The sequence below is a fragment of the Monodon monoceros genome, unplaced genomic scaffold (genome assembly GCF_005190385.1).
Source record: "Monodon monoceros isolate NGI ecotype Baffin Bay Population unplaced genomic scaffold, NGI_Narwhal_1 Super_Scaffold_18, whole genome shotgun sequence".
Lineage (NCBI taxonomy): Eukaryota > Metazoa > Chordata > Mammalia > Artiodactyla > Monodontidae > Monodon > Monodon monoceros.
Window position 1 is genome coordinate 105880879 of NW_021703774.1, and position 17473 is coordinate 105898351.

Below are 17473 nucleotides of genomic sequence, written 5' to 3' on the forward strand. Positions count from 1 at the left end.
TTAAAGATTCCACATATAAGCGATATCATGTGATAGTTTTCTTTCTCTGTCTGACTTACTTCACTTAGTATGATAATCTCCAGGTCCATCCATGTTGCTGCAAATGGCGTTATTTCATTCTTTTTTAATGGCTGAGTAATATTCCACTGTATATATGTATGACTTCTTCTTTATCCATTCATCTGTCGATGGACGTTTAGGATGCTTCCATGTCTTGGCTATTGTGAACAGTGCTGCAGTGAACACTAGGGTGCAGCTATCCTTTCAAACCATGTTTTTCTCTGGATATATGCCCGAGGGTGGGATTGCTGGATCATAGGGCAACTCTATTTTTAAGTTCTTAAGGAACCTCCATACTGTTCTCCACAGTGGCTGTACCAATGTACATTCCCACCAGCAGTGTAGGAGGGTTCCCTTTTCTCCACACCCTCTCCAGCATTTATTGTTTGTAGACTTTTTGATGATGGCCATTCTGACTGGTTTGAGGTAATATCTCATTGTAGTTTTGATTTGCATTTCTCAAATAATTAGTGATGTTGAGCATCTTTTCATGCACCTCTTGGCCATCTGTATGTCTTCTTTGGAGAAACGTCTATTCAGATTTTTTGCGCATTTTTTGATTCAGTTGTTTGCTTTTTAAATATTGTGCTTCATGAGCTGTTTGTAAATTTTGGAGATTAATCTCTTGTCAGTCACATCATTTGCAAATATTTTCTCCGTTCTGTGGGTTGTCTTTGGTTTTGTTTATGGTTTGCTTTGCTGTGCAAAAGCTTTTGAGTTTAATTATGTCCCATTTGTTTATTTTTGCTTTTATTTCCATTACCCTAGGATATGGATCAAAAAGATATTGCTGTGATTAATGTCAAAGAGTATTCTGCCCATGTTTTCCTCTAAGAGTTTTATAGTATCCGAACTTACATTTAGGTCTTTAATCCATTTTGAGTTTATTTTTGCGTATAGTGTTAGAGAATGTTCTAATTTCATTTTTTTTTTTAACACGTATCTGTCCATTTTCTCCAGCACCGCTTATTGAAGAGACTGTCTTTTCCCCATTGTGTAGTCTTCCTTCCTTTGTCATAGATTAATTTACCATAGGTGCATGGGTTTATTTCTGGGCTTCCTATCCTGTTCCATTGATCTATATTTCTGTTTTTGTGCCAGTGCCACACGTTTTGGTGATTGTATCTTTTCTTTTTTTTTTTCAAAGAAGATGTTGGGGATAGGAGTTTATTAATTTATTTATTTTTGCTGTGTTGGGTCTTCGTTTCTGTGCGAGGGCTTTCTCTAGTTGTGACAAGCGGGGGCCACTCTTCATCGCGGTGCAGGGGCCTCTCACTATCGCGGCCTCGCTTGTTGAGGAGCACAGGCTCCAGATGCGCAGGCTCAGTAGTTGTGGCTCATGGACCTAGTTGCTCCGCGGCATGTGGGATCCTCCCAGACCAGTGCTCGAACCTGTGTCCCCTGCATTAACAGGCAGATTCTCAACCACTGCGCCACCAGGGAAGCCCTCGTGATTGTATCTTTGTAGAATAGTCTGAAGTCAAGGAGTGTGATTCCTCCACCTCCGTTTTTCTTTCTCAAGACTGCTTTGGCTATTCAGTGTCTTTTGTGTCTCCCTGTAAATTTTAAGATATTTGCTCTAGTTCTGTGAAAACTGCCATGTGTAATTTGATAGGGATTGCACTGAATCTGTATATTGCCTTGGGTAGTTTAGTCATTTTGACAATGTCGATGCTTCCAATCCAAGAACAGGGTATATCTTTCCAAATGTTTGTGTCATCTTCGGTTTCTTTCATCAGTGTCTTATAGTTTTCAGAGTACAGGTCTTTTGCGTCCTTAGGTAGGTATATTCCTAGGTATTTTATTCTTTTTCATGCGATGGTAAATGGGATTGTTTCTTTCATTTCTCCTTCTGATGTTTCATTGTTACTATATAGAAATGCAACAGATTGCTGTGTATTAATTTTGTGTCCTGCAACTTTACCAAATTCATTGATGAGCTCTAGTAGTTTTCTGGTAGCATCTTTAGGATTTTCTATGTGTAATATCATGTCATCTACAAACAGTGACAGTTTTACTTCTTTTCCAATTTGGTTTCCCTTTATTTCTTCTTCTTCTCTGATTTCCATGGCTAGGACTTCCAAAACTATGTTGAATAAAAGTGGCAAGAGTGGATATCCTTGTCTTTTTCCTGATCTTAGAGGAAATGCTTTCAGTTTTTCATCATTGAGTATGATGTTAGCTGTAGGTTTGTCGTATATGGCCTTTATTATGTTGTTGGTGTGTTCCCTCTATGCCCACTTTCTGGAGAGTTTTTAATCATAAATCCGTGTTGAATTTTGTCAAAAGCTTTTTCTGCATCTATTGAGATGATCATTTGGGTTTTCAATTTGTTGATGTGTTGTATCACACTGATTGATTTGCAGATATGGAAAAATCCTTGCATCCCTGGGACAAATCCCCCTTGATCATGGTGTATGATCCTTTTAATGTAGCACTTTTTTATTTTATACATAATAGTTTGTACCTCTTAATCCCTACCCCATCTTGCACTCCACCCCCTAACTTTATGTTTTAAAGTATGCATATCATACTAGGTGAAGAACACAAGATGGCTTTGTAAATCCTCTTCAGTTTGTAAATTTTGTTTCTATTAAATTTTTGTTAAGAACAGTGTCAGAGAACTGAAGAAAGGCAGTTGACCTTTTGAATAGTATTATAATAGTGATCTTTAATACTTCTCATTACTTCCTTTTGTCTTAAAATTACAATATAAAAGTGGGACAAAAGATCTGAAAGCCAGACATTTTAATGAATATTAATGGTTGAATTTCCAGTGGGTAGTAGTTACTTTTTAGATTGCTTTATCTAAATTTTTTCAATAAACATGAGCTTTTAGCCTCATCAGCACCAACATTATGAGACTAATTGTTTTTCTACACATGACTGAATTTTAATATAATATCATAGATGATTTAATCAAAATAACCAGAGAATTTTAAAGGAAGAGGAATATTATTTTACATTTTATAGGTTGGGGAGGGTCTGTTTTTGTCTCTCTTTTTCGTCCTTCCTATTTGCCTCAAAATTGTTTCTAGAAACAGAAGGGAAAAGTAGAGGCAAACATAGTGACCCTATTCGCCTGATGTGTTTTTTTAGTTGTGTACACTATGTCATGGAAGCATCTTAAAACTTCCTTTATTTTCGTATATATGCCTTCTTTAGAAAGTGGGGACAATATAAATTATTCAAGTTATGTTTCAGTTATACAGGATGGCCATCAAAAAAATCATGCACACTCTGTTTGAAATACGTGGTTACACTATTTGCAAACTTTTCCAGAGCAATTTGGCACAGCTCTAAAGAAGCCTTTTATTTTCTCCTCATTTTCTGCCAGTTGACTAAAAACCTCAAACTAACATTGGAAACTTGTGTTAACTATGGTTCTGTTGATTGTGGGACTGTGTGTGTACGTATATGTGTATATAGATACAAAGCATACTTCAACAAGCCTTCTTGAGAGCTACCCAGTTTGGCAGTCTGTTTTCAAGCATCCCATAACATTAGCAAAACCACATCCCTTGCTGCTTACTGCAGAAAGTGAGTACCCAATAAATATTCTCTGTTCTCCAGTAAACAGAGGAGTAACTTGTTGCCATAATGGTTTATGTTGTTACTTTGGTTATGGAATTAAGGATGGTAAAGCAGGCTGTTCTTGTTTGTTGTATAACATCCCTGGTAAGTTTTTTGAAAAAGCCTATTCGTGAGGTTATGTTACAGAATATATGGAAATAATTTTTACACTGAGTTATTAAAATATGTGCTTATCTATATAGCTAACAGATTAGTTATATTAGCTATAATAGATCTGGTGAACTAACTTAATAAGAGGAAAATGCATTCCTAAATAGTTCTCTGAGATCACCTCAAGCCAGCCCTGAAGATTCACATTCCAAAATCAAGATTTTGTTCGCAGATTTCTTATTTTAACCATTTTGTATTCCAGGCAGCATTTAGTTAGCTGAGAAATATTTATTGAGTTATACAATGGGCAATGGACTTTGTTAAGCAATTACTTGGAAATAAGATTCAAACATGCTTTTCTGTCTACTAGGAACTTGTAATCCACTGGAAACATGAGATTTCCACGTGTGAAAAGTTAAAAAGTAAACTAGGCAGCACATAATAAATGGATAAGGAGCTCAGAGAAGAGAATAATTTGTGTGGCCATTTTTCTGAGAGTGGCCACTCTCATAGAGAAATCAGGATTTGAGTTGGATGAGCTGGATTTGGCCAAGTAGAAGGAAGGAATGAGAGATTTTATGCAACAGGTACAAAACCAACACAATGATGGAGGTGTGGAAATAAACCTACCTGACTTAAACAAAAAAAGTTAGTAGGTAGATTGTGACTGATCTTAAATATAAAGTTGAGGAGCTTGAATGCTAATAAGCCCATGGAAGTTTTTTTGTTTTAATTGTGGTAAAAAGCATATAACATAAAATCTACTCTCAAAAAATTTTTAAGTGTACAGTACAGTACTGTTAATATATGCATATTTTTGCACAGCAGATCTCTAGAATGTTTTTATCTTGCATGACTCAAACTCTATACCCATTTAACAGCAACTCCAATTTCTACCTCCCCCAACCACTGGCAACCATCACTCTCTTTCTGCTTCTATGAGTCTGACTACTTTAGATACCTCATACAAGTAGAATCATGCAATATTTGTCTTTCTGGGACTGGCTTATTTCACTTAGCATAAGGACTTAAGGGTTCGTCCATATTATAGCCTATGTCAAAATTTCGTTCTTTTTATTTTTAAAAACACAACATGTTTATATTTTAATACACAACCAAAATACAAAACACTATAGTAAATTGATGGCAATAAAATATGGTATTTCATTTGCATTGCATGACATACGGTTAACATCCTTAGTCGTAAATGAGTTCTTAGAAACCAGTAACGAAGATGTCGATATACCAAGAGGAATGGGAAAAAAAAAAAAGAAAATGAAATAACACAAGTAACTAGGAAGGATTAAGCATATATGAAGATGACTGAGCTGAACAATAACAGAAGAAAAGCAATTGTTTTGTAATAGCATATTACCAAAGATTAGAAATTTAACATTTATACAGTTTTAGGAAACATACCCACGTAAACACAGGGGGACAAGATTGATGAGGTCCTGTCTATATAGTAAGGGAAAATCTAGTTTGGACTCAAAAGTATAAATTTGGGATATCCTTAGTCCTAACAGTTCCGATTCATGGGAATTATTTCAACAAATTAGTTGGATAACTTTACAGTTTATATATAAACCATGTTTACTGCATAGAAAATTTGCAGCTAGTATTTGGACCCCCCCCCAAATGACTTGCATATTAATTTGTTTATCAATACACCCAAAAGGATGTGCACAAAATTTACACAGTGAAACAAAATAGAATTTTGTTCATTTTAAAGGCTGCATAATAATAGTCCATTATCCAATAGTCCAAAACCCCACATTTTCTTTATTCACTCATCTGTCAATGAACATTAAGGTTGTTTCCACCTATGGGCATACCTTGGAGATTTTGCAGTTTCAGTTCCAGACCACTGCAACAAAGTAAATACCACAACAAATCCAGTCACACAAATTTTTTGGTTTCCCATGCATACAGAAGTTATGTTTATACTATACTGTCATCTATTAAGTATGCAATAGCATTATGTCTAAAAAATGTACATACCTCAATTAAAAAATACTTTATTAGTAAAAAATGCTAACCATCATCTGACAATGCAGGGTTGCCAAAAAGTTTCAATTTGTAAAAAATGCAGTATCTGTGAAGTGCAGTAAGGTGAAGCTTAATAAAATAAGGAATGCCTGTGTGAACATGGTAGTGCAGATATCTCTTGAAATCCTGTTTTTTATTCTTCTGTATAATACCCAGAAGTGGGATGGCTGGATCATATGGTAGTTCTATTTTAATTTTTGGAGGAACTGTTTTCACAGTGGCTGTACCATTTTACATTCTCATCAACAGTACACAAGGTTTCAAATTTCTCTACATCTTTGACAATACTTGTTATTTTCTGTTTGTTTGTTTTATAATGGCCATCCTAACAGGTGTGAGGTGGTCTCTCATTATGGCTTTGATTTTCATTTCCCTGATGATTAGTGATGTTGAACAATTTTTCATGTGCCTCTTGGCCATTTGTACATCTTATTTCCAGAAATATGTGTTCAAGTACTTTGCCCATTAGTTTAATTGTGTTATTTGATTTTTGCTATTGGGTAGTGGGAGTTCCTTATATATTTCAGATATTAAACCCTGTCAGGTATTTGGTTTGCAAATATTTTCTCCCATTCTTTAGGTTGTCTTTTCACTTGGTTGATTGTTTTCTCTACTGTGCAGAAGTATTTAGCTTGATGTAGTCCCAGTAGTCTCTTTTTGCTTTTGTTGCCTTTGCATTTGGTGCCAAATCCAAAAATCATCACCAAGACTGATGTCAAGGAGATTTCTGCCTATATTTTCTTCTAGGAGTTTTATGGTTCAGGGATTACTAGTCTTTAATCCATTTGCTCATTGATGTAAGTGTATTTTAAGTTGATTTATGTGTATCGTGTAAGATGAGGTTCAATTTCATTCTTCTGCATGTGGATATCCAGTTTTCCTAACACCATTTGTAGAAGAAACTACCTTTTCTCCATTGTTTAGTCTTGGCACCCTTATCAAAGACCATTTGATGGTATAAGCATCAGTTTATTTCTGGGCTTTCTATTGTGTTCCATTGGTCTATATCTCTGTCTTTTTGCTGGTACAAAACTGTTTTGATGATTGTAGCTTTGTAATATGTTTTGAAGTCAAGAAGTGTTATTCTTTCTCAAAGTTGTTTTGGTCAGGGTCCTTTTTGGTTCCATATGAATTGTAGAATTCTTTTTTTATCTCTATCTGCAAAAAATTCCATTGGAATCTTGCTAAGGATTGCAATGAATCTGTAGATTGCTTTGGGCAGTATGGACATTTTAAGAATATTAAGTCTTCCAGTTCATGAATATGGGATGTCTTTCCATTGTTTGTGTCTTCTTTAATTTCTGTCAGTAATGTTTTATAGTGCAGGGGTCCCCAACCCCCAGGCCATGGACAGGTACCCTTTGGGGCCTGTTAGGAACTGGGCCCCACAGCAGGAGGTGAGGGGCGGGCAAGTGAGCAAAGGTTCATCTGCTGCTCCCATCACTCCGCATCGCTTGCATTACTGCCTGAACCATACCCCGCCCCCACTATCCGTGGAAAAATTATCTTCCACGAAACTGGTCCCTGGTGCCAAAAAGGTTGGGGACCACTGTTGTAGTGGACTATCTTTCCATTTATTTGTGTACTTTTTAATTTCTTGCGTCAATGTCTCATAGTTTTCAGTGTACAGGTCTTTCATCTCCTTGGTTACATTTACTCCCATGTGCTTTATTCTTTTGGGTGCAATTGTAAATGGGATTGTTTTCTTAATTTCACTTTTTGATGGTTATGAATGTATAGAAATGCAGCAGTGTATTGATTTTGTATCCTGCAACTCTACTCAATCCATCTATTACTTCTAACAGTTTTTTGGTGGACTCTTTATGGTTTTATATATATGGTGTCGTGTCATCTGCAAATAGTGACCGTTTTACTTCTTTCTAATTTGGATGCCCTTCCTTCCTTCCTTCCTTCCTTCCTTCCTTCCTTCCTTCCTTCCTTCCTTCCTTCCTTCCTTCCCCTAATTGCTGTGGCTCAGACTTTCAATTCTATGTTGATTAAAAGTGGCAAAAGTGGACATCTTTTTATTGTTTCTGATCTTTGAAAAAAAAGCTTTCAACTTTTCATTGTTGAATATGATATACGCTGTGGATTTGTCATATATAGACTTTATTATGTGGAGGTACATTCCCTCTATACCCACTTTGTTGAGGGGTTCTTTTTAATCATAAGTAGATGTTTAATTTTGTCAAATGCTTTTTTTTACATCTATTGAGATGGTCATGTGATTTTTATCTTTTATTTTGTTAGTGTTGTATCACCTTGATTTGATGCAGAGATTTTGAATCATCTTTGCATCCCTGGGATAAATCCCACTTGATTTTGGTGTATGATACTTTTAATGTACTCTTTTTTATTGAAGTATAGTTGACTTACAATACTGTGCTTTAGGGAGGCTGTGTCTCTGTGCACCCACTTGTGCTAGCAAGGTATAGGGAGAATGCAAAAATGGTGTTCACCAGAACCTCCATCTGCAAAGTCCCAACTCATACCTGCCCCTCCAGCAGTCACTTTAAGATTAATAAATTAATCTCCTTCACATATAGTCCAGGCACTTCTCTAACTACTGCCTTTACACTGAGTCTCAGGAAGTGTGAGACCATGTGTGAGTCACTCAAAAGGAGTATCTCAGATTTCACAGCCCCCCAGTTCCTCTGGATTGAGTCCCATTGGGTTTCCAAAGCCAGATGTTTTGGGGGACTCATTTTTTCAGTGCCAGTATCAAGGTTTGACACAAGCCCCTTGCATCTCAGGAAGTAGCTCCAGACCCATGAGAGCCCTCCCTATTGTGGGTTGCTTAATGGAGGTGGGTTTTTTGGTGAAACTACATGTCTACCTCTCCTACCTATTTAAATGTGCCTCTTTTATCCTTTGTCTTGGAGGAGCTATTTAGCTAGTTCTTTTTCAGTGGTAATTGTTTTGTATGTAGCAGTAGATTTGGTGTGTCCATGGGAGGAGATGCCATCTTGGACTGCCCCCCAATTGCTAGTTTTTCCAAGGACTTTTGCGTATATATTCATCAGAGATATTGGCCAGTGATTTTATTTTCTTGTAGTGTCTTTATTTGGCTTTGGTATCAGGGTAATGCTGGCCTCATAAAATGAGTTTGGAAGTATTCCCTTCTCCTCAGTTTTTTGGAAGAGTTTCAGAAGGATTTACATTAATTCTTTTTATAATGTTTGGTAGACTTATCCAGTGAAGTCATCTGGTCCTAGACTTTTATTTACTAGGAGTTTTTTGATTACTGATTTAATCTCCTTATTAGTTATAGATCTGTTCAGATTTTCTATTTCTTCATGATTCAGTTTTGGTAGGTTGTATGTTTCTAGGAATTTTATCTATTTCTTCTAGGTTATCCAGTTTGTTGCTGGTATTAGTCTCTTGTGATCATTTTTATTTCTGTGGCATTAATTCTAATTTGCCTTGTTTCATTCTGATTTTATTTGAACCTTATCTTATTTTTCTTTAGTCTAGCTAAAGACATCAATTTTATTGATCTTTTCAAAGAATCAACTTCTAGTTTTGTTGATTTTTTTTCTATTGTTTTTCTACTCTTAATTCACTTATTTCTGTTCTAATCTTCATTATTTTATTTCTTATGTTAACTTCGGACTTAATTTGTTCTCCTTTCTCTAGTTCCTTGAGGTGTCAGGTTAGGTAATTTATTTGAGATCTTTCTCCTTTTATAATGTAGATGTTTACCACCATAAAATTCCCTGTTAGTATTGCTTTTGCTGCATCCCATAAATTTTGGTATGTTGTGTTTTCATTTTTATTTGTCTCAAGGTATTTTCTAATTTCCATTTTGATTTTGTCTTTGGTTCTTCAGAAGTGTGTTGTTTAATTTTCACCTAGTTGTGAATTTTTCACTTTTCCTTCTACTATTGATTTCTAGTTTGATTCCATTGTGGTTAGAAAAGATAGTTGGTATGATTTCAATCTTATATTTGTTAAAAACTCGCTTTGTGACCTAATATGTGAGCTATGCTGGAGAATGTTTTGTGTGTGCTTGAAAAGAATGTGTATTCTGCTACTTTGTTCTGTATATGTCTGTTAGGTCAATTTGGTCAATGCCATTGTTCAGATCCTCTGTTCCCTTATTGATCTTCTATCTGGTTGTTGTATCAATGATTGAAAGTAGGGTATTGAAATCTCTTGCATTTATTGTGTTGCTCTCTCTTTGTTCTATTCTGTCAGTTTTTGCTTAACATATTTGGGTACTCTGATATTGTGTGCATATTTATGAATAATAGTTATATTTTCTGGCAAATTAATGAAGAAAGTTATCATTGTTCAATGTCCTTATTTGTTTCTTGAGATAGTTTTGACTTAGTCTGTTTTATCTGATGTAAGTATGACACCCCTGCTCTCTTTTGGTTATCATTTGCATGGAGTATCTTTTCCATCCTTTCGCTTTCATCCTATGTATGTCCTTAAATCTAAATTTAGTCTCTCATAGATACAACTATGGATTTTTTTTTTATTCAGCCACTTTAAATCTTGATTGCAGACTTTAATCCATTTACATTTAAAGTAATTACTGATCAGGAAGGACTTACTATAGTCATTTTGTTACTTGTTATTGCTTTCTGTCTTGTAACTTCTTTGTCCCTCTTACATTTCTTGCTATTTTCCTTTATGTTTCATTGATTTTTTTTTTTTGTAGTCACATGCTTTGATTCCTTCCTGATTTCCTTTTGTGTATCTTTTATAGGTATTTTCTTTGTGATTACCATGGAGCTTACATAAAACAGCCTGTGGTTACAATGCTCTATTTTAAGCTGATAACAACTTAACTTCAATTGCATACAAGAGCTCTACTCTTTTTCTCTGTGGAAGATATTGAGAGGAGTGAGATGATGAAAGAGATGTTTTAGGAAGAATAATAATAGTAAATTATTGTTAATGAATTTGGGGAATGCATAGGGAAGAAAAGCAAAATACCAGTTCAGAAACTGTTGCAAACACTAATCAATGTGCAGTGAATAAGAAGAAGGAAATAATATTTATTGAGTCTCTGTTATATTCCAGGTACCATTTTATTTGTTGTAACAAATAAAATTTATTACCTTATAATGCTTATGATAACATGATTCTACAGATAAGGATACTAAGGTCATGCCCCTAGTAAGCTTCAGAGCTGGAATTCAAACTCAATTTCAGATTTTATATATTTTACATTAAAAATTTTTATGTGTTTCCATTGTATATATCATACAGGGTGAAGTAAGTCAGAAAGAGAAAAACAAATATCATATATTAACGCATGTATGTGGAATCTAGAAATATGGTAGAGATGAACCTGTTTGCAAGGCAGAAATAAAGACACAGATGTAGAGAACAAACATACGGACACCACACTAATACATATAAAATAGATAACTATTGAGAACCTGCTGTATAGCACAGGGAACTTAATGTTCTGTGGTGACCTAAATGGGAAGGAAATCCAAAAACGAAGGGATATATGTATACATATAGCTGATTCACTTCTCTGTACAGCAGAAACTAACACAACATTGTAAAGCAACTATACCCCAATAAAAAAAAATGAAAACCTTTAAAAACTCAAAAAAATTTTTTTTGTGTTTAACATGATAAATATAAAACATGTACACAGTTTTAAAAATAATAATGAAACAAACCCTATTATTGGTAAGAAATAGATCATTGGAATCCCCTTGTGCATCCCTTACTAATCATATCTGTCTCTTCCCTTCTGGCATTAACAGTTAACCATTCTCTTGTTTTCGTCATACTTTTACCATGTATATACTGATAATATTTGTTATTTTGCTTGTTTTTGAGATTCATATAAATAAAATCATACTACAGTAAGTCCCCTACATATGAACCTTCAAGTTGCAAACTTTCAAAGATGAGAAATGTGTATTTGCATGTCCAATCACGTAAGTTAGTTCATGTGTCTGGTGTACATTGTCACGTGCGTGTGTCCTCTACAAGTGGTTGTGCTTTTGTATACTGTACAGTACTGTACAGAGTACAGTAGTCCAGTATCTTTATTTCAAGCCCAGGATGTCCAGAAGCAAGCATAAAAGCAGCAGTGATATATATAGCCGATTATATTAGCTGGGTATCTAGGCTAACTTCGTTGGACTTAGGAATAAATTGGACTCACGAACGTGCTCTCGGAACAGAACTCATTCGTATATAGGGGACTTACTGTATATACATTCTTCAGTTACTTTCTTCTTTCACTCAATCTTATCTTTTCATCTCATTCTAGGTTGATCCATATTATTACAGCATGTTCATTTTCACTATATAGTAACACACTGTATAGATATACTACACTTTTTTAATTGATAGAACTGTTGATAGATATCCTTTCTTGTGGGTATCTTTTAGTTTTCATAAATCTTTCATGTATGCTTGTAAAGACTGTGTAAACTCCAATTTGGGGATTCAGTTTTCTATATATGGCCATTAGATCAAGTTCATTAATTTTGCTATTTAAGTTTTTTCTGTTCCTACTGATTTTTATCTGCTTGACCTACTAATTTCTGGCAGAGATGTGTTAAAATTTCCTCTCTAATAGTGGATTTATCAATTTATCCTTATCAGTTTTTAATGTATATATTTAGAAGTTGTGTTACTAAATGCATAAAAATTGTCTTTTCTCTTCCTAGTGAACATAGCCTTTTATCATTATTGAGTGACCCTCTTAATGCTAATAATCTGTTTTACCTTAAGACCTATTAGATCTAATGTTAATATAATTACTCCAGCTATTTTGGGGCTGGTAAATCACTTGCATATCTCTTCCCATTCTTTGAAATTTAACTTTCCTCATTTTTATGTTTTGGATGCGTTTCATGTAAACAGCATATAACTAGTTTTTTTCCCCCTTAATACAGCTTTTATTCTTTTAAGATTATAAAGTAGTCTTGGAAGAGAAAGGAAAAAGGAACCTGGGCTTATTTGCCTCCCTGAAAGGGTTATTTTTGGTTTTTAGTCAGGGTACCACTTCCCTAGGGTAAATAGCTGCAGTGAGGGAATAGCAGAATCTAGTTCTCTTAGATAACTCACCCCTCTTCTGGTTACACCCTGGGTATGGAGCTAAGCCAGTTTCTTAAACATATGCTCCAAACTAAAACTGTACCTTTATCAATGGCTTTTGAGACCTTGCAATTGTTGATAAGTTTTTGGTGTGTTCTTATTTTTAACTACATGTTTTATTAACCTATCATAATTCAATACAAAATTATTTTCACATGTTACAAAATTTCTGATCCTCCCAGAAAAGATTTTGCTTCTTCATCTAAGTCCCCCTTTTCACTTTGCTTATACTTCTATTTCTGTTACAACTCGTATTCTGATTTTTATTTTAAATTGCCTTCTCCCATAATAAATTATGAATTCATTGAGAACAGGGACTGTGTCTTATTTATATTTGTATACTCCAGGCCTCATGTTGTACTTTTTACTGGGCCTTACACATAGTAGAAAATTAATAAAATGTCAGATGAAAAAAATGAATGAACACATGAATTAAATAACTAAACATTAGCTATCCTGTGGTGGAATTTAAATATCACAGCATTCTGATTCTGACCTTCAGTCTAAACATTTAAAAACCTATTACTTAGAGTTCTACAAGAGCATTTTGGATATTAAGATTTAGAAGTCATTGTATCCGTTAGGATTCTTTCAGTTGTAAGTAATGGAAACTCAACTAAAATATGATTGTATAAATATGTGAGAAGTTTAGGAATTCAAACACAACTATACTCAGGACCCCCAAAAATATCGTAAGAACCCAATCACTCCATTTGTTAATTCATTGATTTCATTCTCAGGTCCTCTCCCCTTCATAGTTCCCTTCTGTTTAGGTTTACATCATCCTTAATGCTATTCTGTCTTCCCAGTTGTTCCACTGTAGTCCAAAATTTTCTTTAGTTGGACTAACTTGGGTTTCTGGCTCATTACTGAACCAACCACTGCTTCTAGGGATGTAGAATATGCTGACTTAGGTCCCTGTCACATGTCCACCCTTAAATTTAGTCAGGGGTAGAGTCATCTCCCCTCAAACCACATGGGGAAAGACTGTTTCCTTAAGGAACATTAGGATGCTTTTGCCTGAAAAAAGATGAATATATGTTGGACTTGCATAGAACAGTATACGCTCATTTCAATAATCCATCTCTTCCTATTAAAAGTAAGAAACTGTGCAAAACTTCTAGGTTATTGCCTAAACTGTTGCAGTTTCTTGAATGGTGCTTATGTACAGAATAAGCCTGTGATAATATATTACAGACTTTTAAACCGATGATGTTTTTCATTTTTTGATTGTGTTAGAACACAGCAATGATAGACCAAGATATATCATGAAGGAAAGATTCTCATGCAGTTTTGTCACTCTGCTCCATTCCAAACTAAAGATCAGTCACCTGGGTAGAACTGCTACTTGGCATAGTTATTTGTTACAGTTAAAAATGAGATAAAACCATTTAATGGTTATAGACTTACTAAAAGCAATAATGCAAAGGTAGTTTTTAAAAGAGATTTACTTAAAACTTTGACACATTGCATAGTTAGGGGAACAGAACAAAATGAAAAATGTTGCCATGTTGAAGAGATGATATACAGTGTTTTCTGAAATAGGAAGATTTTTGTTTTAGTTACTTGGATGAATTGTTATTCAAAGAGCATTTGAGGACTTCCCTGGCGGTCTAGTGGTTAGGACACTGCACTTCCACTGTAGGGGGTGCAGGTTCGATCCCTAGTCAGGGAACTAAGGTCCCACATGCTGCGTGGCACAGCCAAAAAAAAGTAAATTAAAAAAATAGAGTATTTGATTTTTAACAACATGCATTTAGATTAACAAAAGTTTTCTTTTAACCTTGAAATTCCTAATCATGTTCAGATTGTTACTTTCTTCTGCAAATTTTCCTCTCTTTTCACTAGCCTGCATCAAGAAAGGAAGTAAGTTGAACATTTCATATGAATAATGTGTTCCAGACTTTGCTAGTCTCTTAACAGATATTAAAACACTATATATCTTCTCCATCTGTTTTCAGACTTTGTGGACACTCTATTATCTTTTTATTGTACTAGTATCAGATTAACAATTGGGCCTATTGCTTTAAATTTAGGAGTACTTTTTATGAAAAGGTGTCTCCATACAGAGCAGATTATGTGAACATTAACATACTGTTTAAAAGTAAGTTTATCATATATTTTCCAACTTTTTGGATGGCAGGCAGTTTTCTGCTTATCTATCCTCCCATCCCATTTTGATAACTTCCTAATGGGAAATGAGTGGTACCAAATAGTATTGCACATCTGAGATTAATGCCTATTGAAAATGTATTAATTGAGCTAAAAATTTTATTGTGTGTCCTTATATTGCTTTACAGGGACTCATTGGAAATAGAGGGCCTCCTGGACCTCCTGGTCTCAAAGGAACTCAGGTATGAAGTTCCTTTAAGCAACTTTTTAATTCAGATTTTCCTTTTTTATTTTTTGTGGGACTTCAGTTTTTGCTCAAAGAAAACTTTGCATTAGTATGGACAATTTTTGCCATCGAGGATTTCAAGTTACCATTTTATATTCACAGTTATGGAATGGAATTTGGAATCATTTTAATGTTCTGAATTCATTAAGTGATTTATGTAGTGGTGTCCATGGAATGTCCGAAGAATCTGAGCCTAGAATCTCACTTATATGTACCAGAATTTATATTTAACATTTGTGTCTATATTTCTAACCCATATATTATATTTCAATTGAATTATGGACTGAGCAAAATGTTTTAAAATAAATAAAATAGAATATATGATTTCTAAAGAGGTCTGTAAATGTTCAGATGTGGTAAATATGAACTATTTATTTAAAGGTAAAAAATCAGTATGTTTAGAAAATATGTCAATAAATAGAATAAACACATTTATTACTTTTTAATTCTCTTAGAGAAAAAGTATAAAAATTATTTAAGTTTTTCTATTCTCTATCCACCCATACAGCATTTAATCCTTAGAAGAATGCACAAAATTTTATATTTTATGACATTATAACTGATTTGATCCCGAAAATATTGGATCTGTAAATTAGACAAAAAGAAACTCTAAAAAAAAAAAAAAAAAAAGAAACTCTAGATATTAAGCTCCATTTGAGTAAGATCTGATATACCTTTATCTCTAAGGCTTAAGACAGAACTGAGACTCAAAAACATATTTGCTGAATGAATTAAGTATCAGAATGTGCCAAGAGCAAACATGTTCTGTACCAATAATTTTTTAATATACCAATGTGTATTGATTTCCATCTATTAAGAACTTGAGTTTCTCTCTATGTCAGAGATATTGAGACCAAGAAGGTAAAGGCTGTCCATAATTCACAATCTCAGTGATTCCTAATCCTGATTTTTGTGATACCCTAATCACTTTCACTCTTAGCTGCCCTCAATTTTCTATATTTAACTTATCTACCAATTGAAAAATAACCCAGTAGTATGATACATATCCCCCTTAATGTAGATATGAGGTTGTCACACAAAAAATTTAAACATTATGGGGTGATATAGTTCTAAAATACAAGAAAATCACAGTATTATTTTCATTATATCTCAGAAAGAGCTTCAGATTTCAGGATAAATGGAATAAGGTTTACATTTTTAAATACTTATTATCAGGCCATGACATGTTCTGATCTTCTTTTTTAAGGGAGAAGAAGGACTAATTGGATCCTTTGGAGAACTGGGGCCAAGAGTAGGTATCATATAAATAATTTTCAAAGCATGCTTCTCTTAAAGCAACTGTTTTGTAAATGTTTTTTAATGGCACCAAATTTTAAGTTATAGCAAAGAGCCAAGATTATAACAAACTATAGCCATACAATCCCCCCAAATAAAATAGACCTATAACTAAAATTTTCCAGGGATATTTTAAACGATATTATGCCTGTTACATATTTACTTATTCCTTCAGTTCCTTCAGTCTTACGGTCTTAGTAATTTGTACAATTTATTTATAAAGTTTCTCAAAATGTAATATGAAGCTAAATACATTAACCATTTTAGTAATATTTTGGAAATTTCTGTTTTCTGAGTTTGTCAGTAAAATTATGGAAAGCAAATAAGACGTATTTTCTGTCCAACTTTTTTTTTCCGATAATATTCTGTGGTAATACATGAATTTCATATTTTCAAGTTCTGAAAATGAATTTTTTAAGAATTTGGGACCTACTGGAGAACGGACTTGAGGATATGGGGAGGGGGAAGGGTAAGCTGTGACAGGGCGAGAGAGAGTCATGGGCATATACACACTAACAAACGTAGTAAGGTAGATAGCTAGTGGGAAGCAGCCGCATGGCACAGGGATATCGGCTCGGTGCTTTGTGACCGCCTGGAGGGGTGGGATAGGGAAGGTGGGAGGGAGGGGGACGTAAGAGATATGGGAACATATGTATATGTATAACTGATTCACTTTGTTATAAAGCAGAAACTAACACACCATTGTAAAGCAATTATACCCCAATAAAGATGTTAAAAAAAAAAAAAGAATTTGGGGATGCATGACAAAAGTTTACAATATCATGAAGTAATTAAGTTGTGTGCAACACATTTTAAGAGGCATTATTAGACTCACATGAAATACATCTCACTCTTTACTTGAGAACATCATATTGTACAGGTTCTTACAGTATTTTTACATTTAAA

At 34.3% G+C, this 17473-nt stretch overlaps 1 protein-coding gene across 7 annotated transcripts in view; it reads left to right on the forward strand.

Moving 5' to 3' along the window:
- The window catches only part of COL24A1 (collagen type XXIV alpha 1 chain), a 425611-nt gene that overhangs the window by 187324 nt on the left and 220814 nt on the right, over positions 1–17473 (forward strand). For all 7 annotated transcript variants that reach the window (XM_029227745.1, XM_029227744.1, XM_029227743.1 and 4 more), the window contains 2 exons: positions 15174–15227; positions 16479–16523. In XM_029227745.1, the coding sequence (XP_029083578.1) occupies positions 15174–15227; positions 16479–16523 (99 nt within the window). The remainder of the gene's footprint in view (positions 1–15173; positions 15228–16478; positions 16524–17473) is intronic.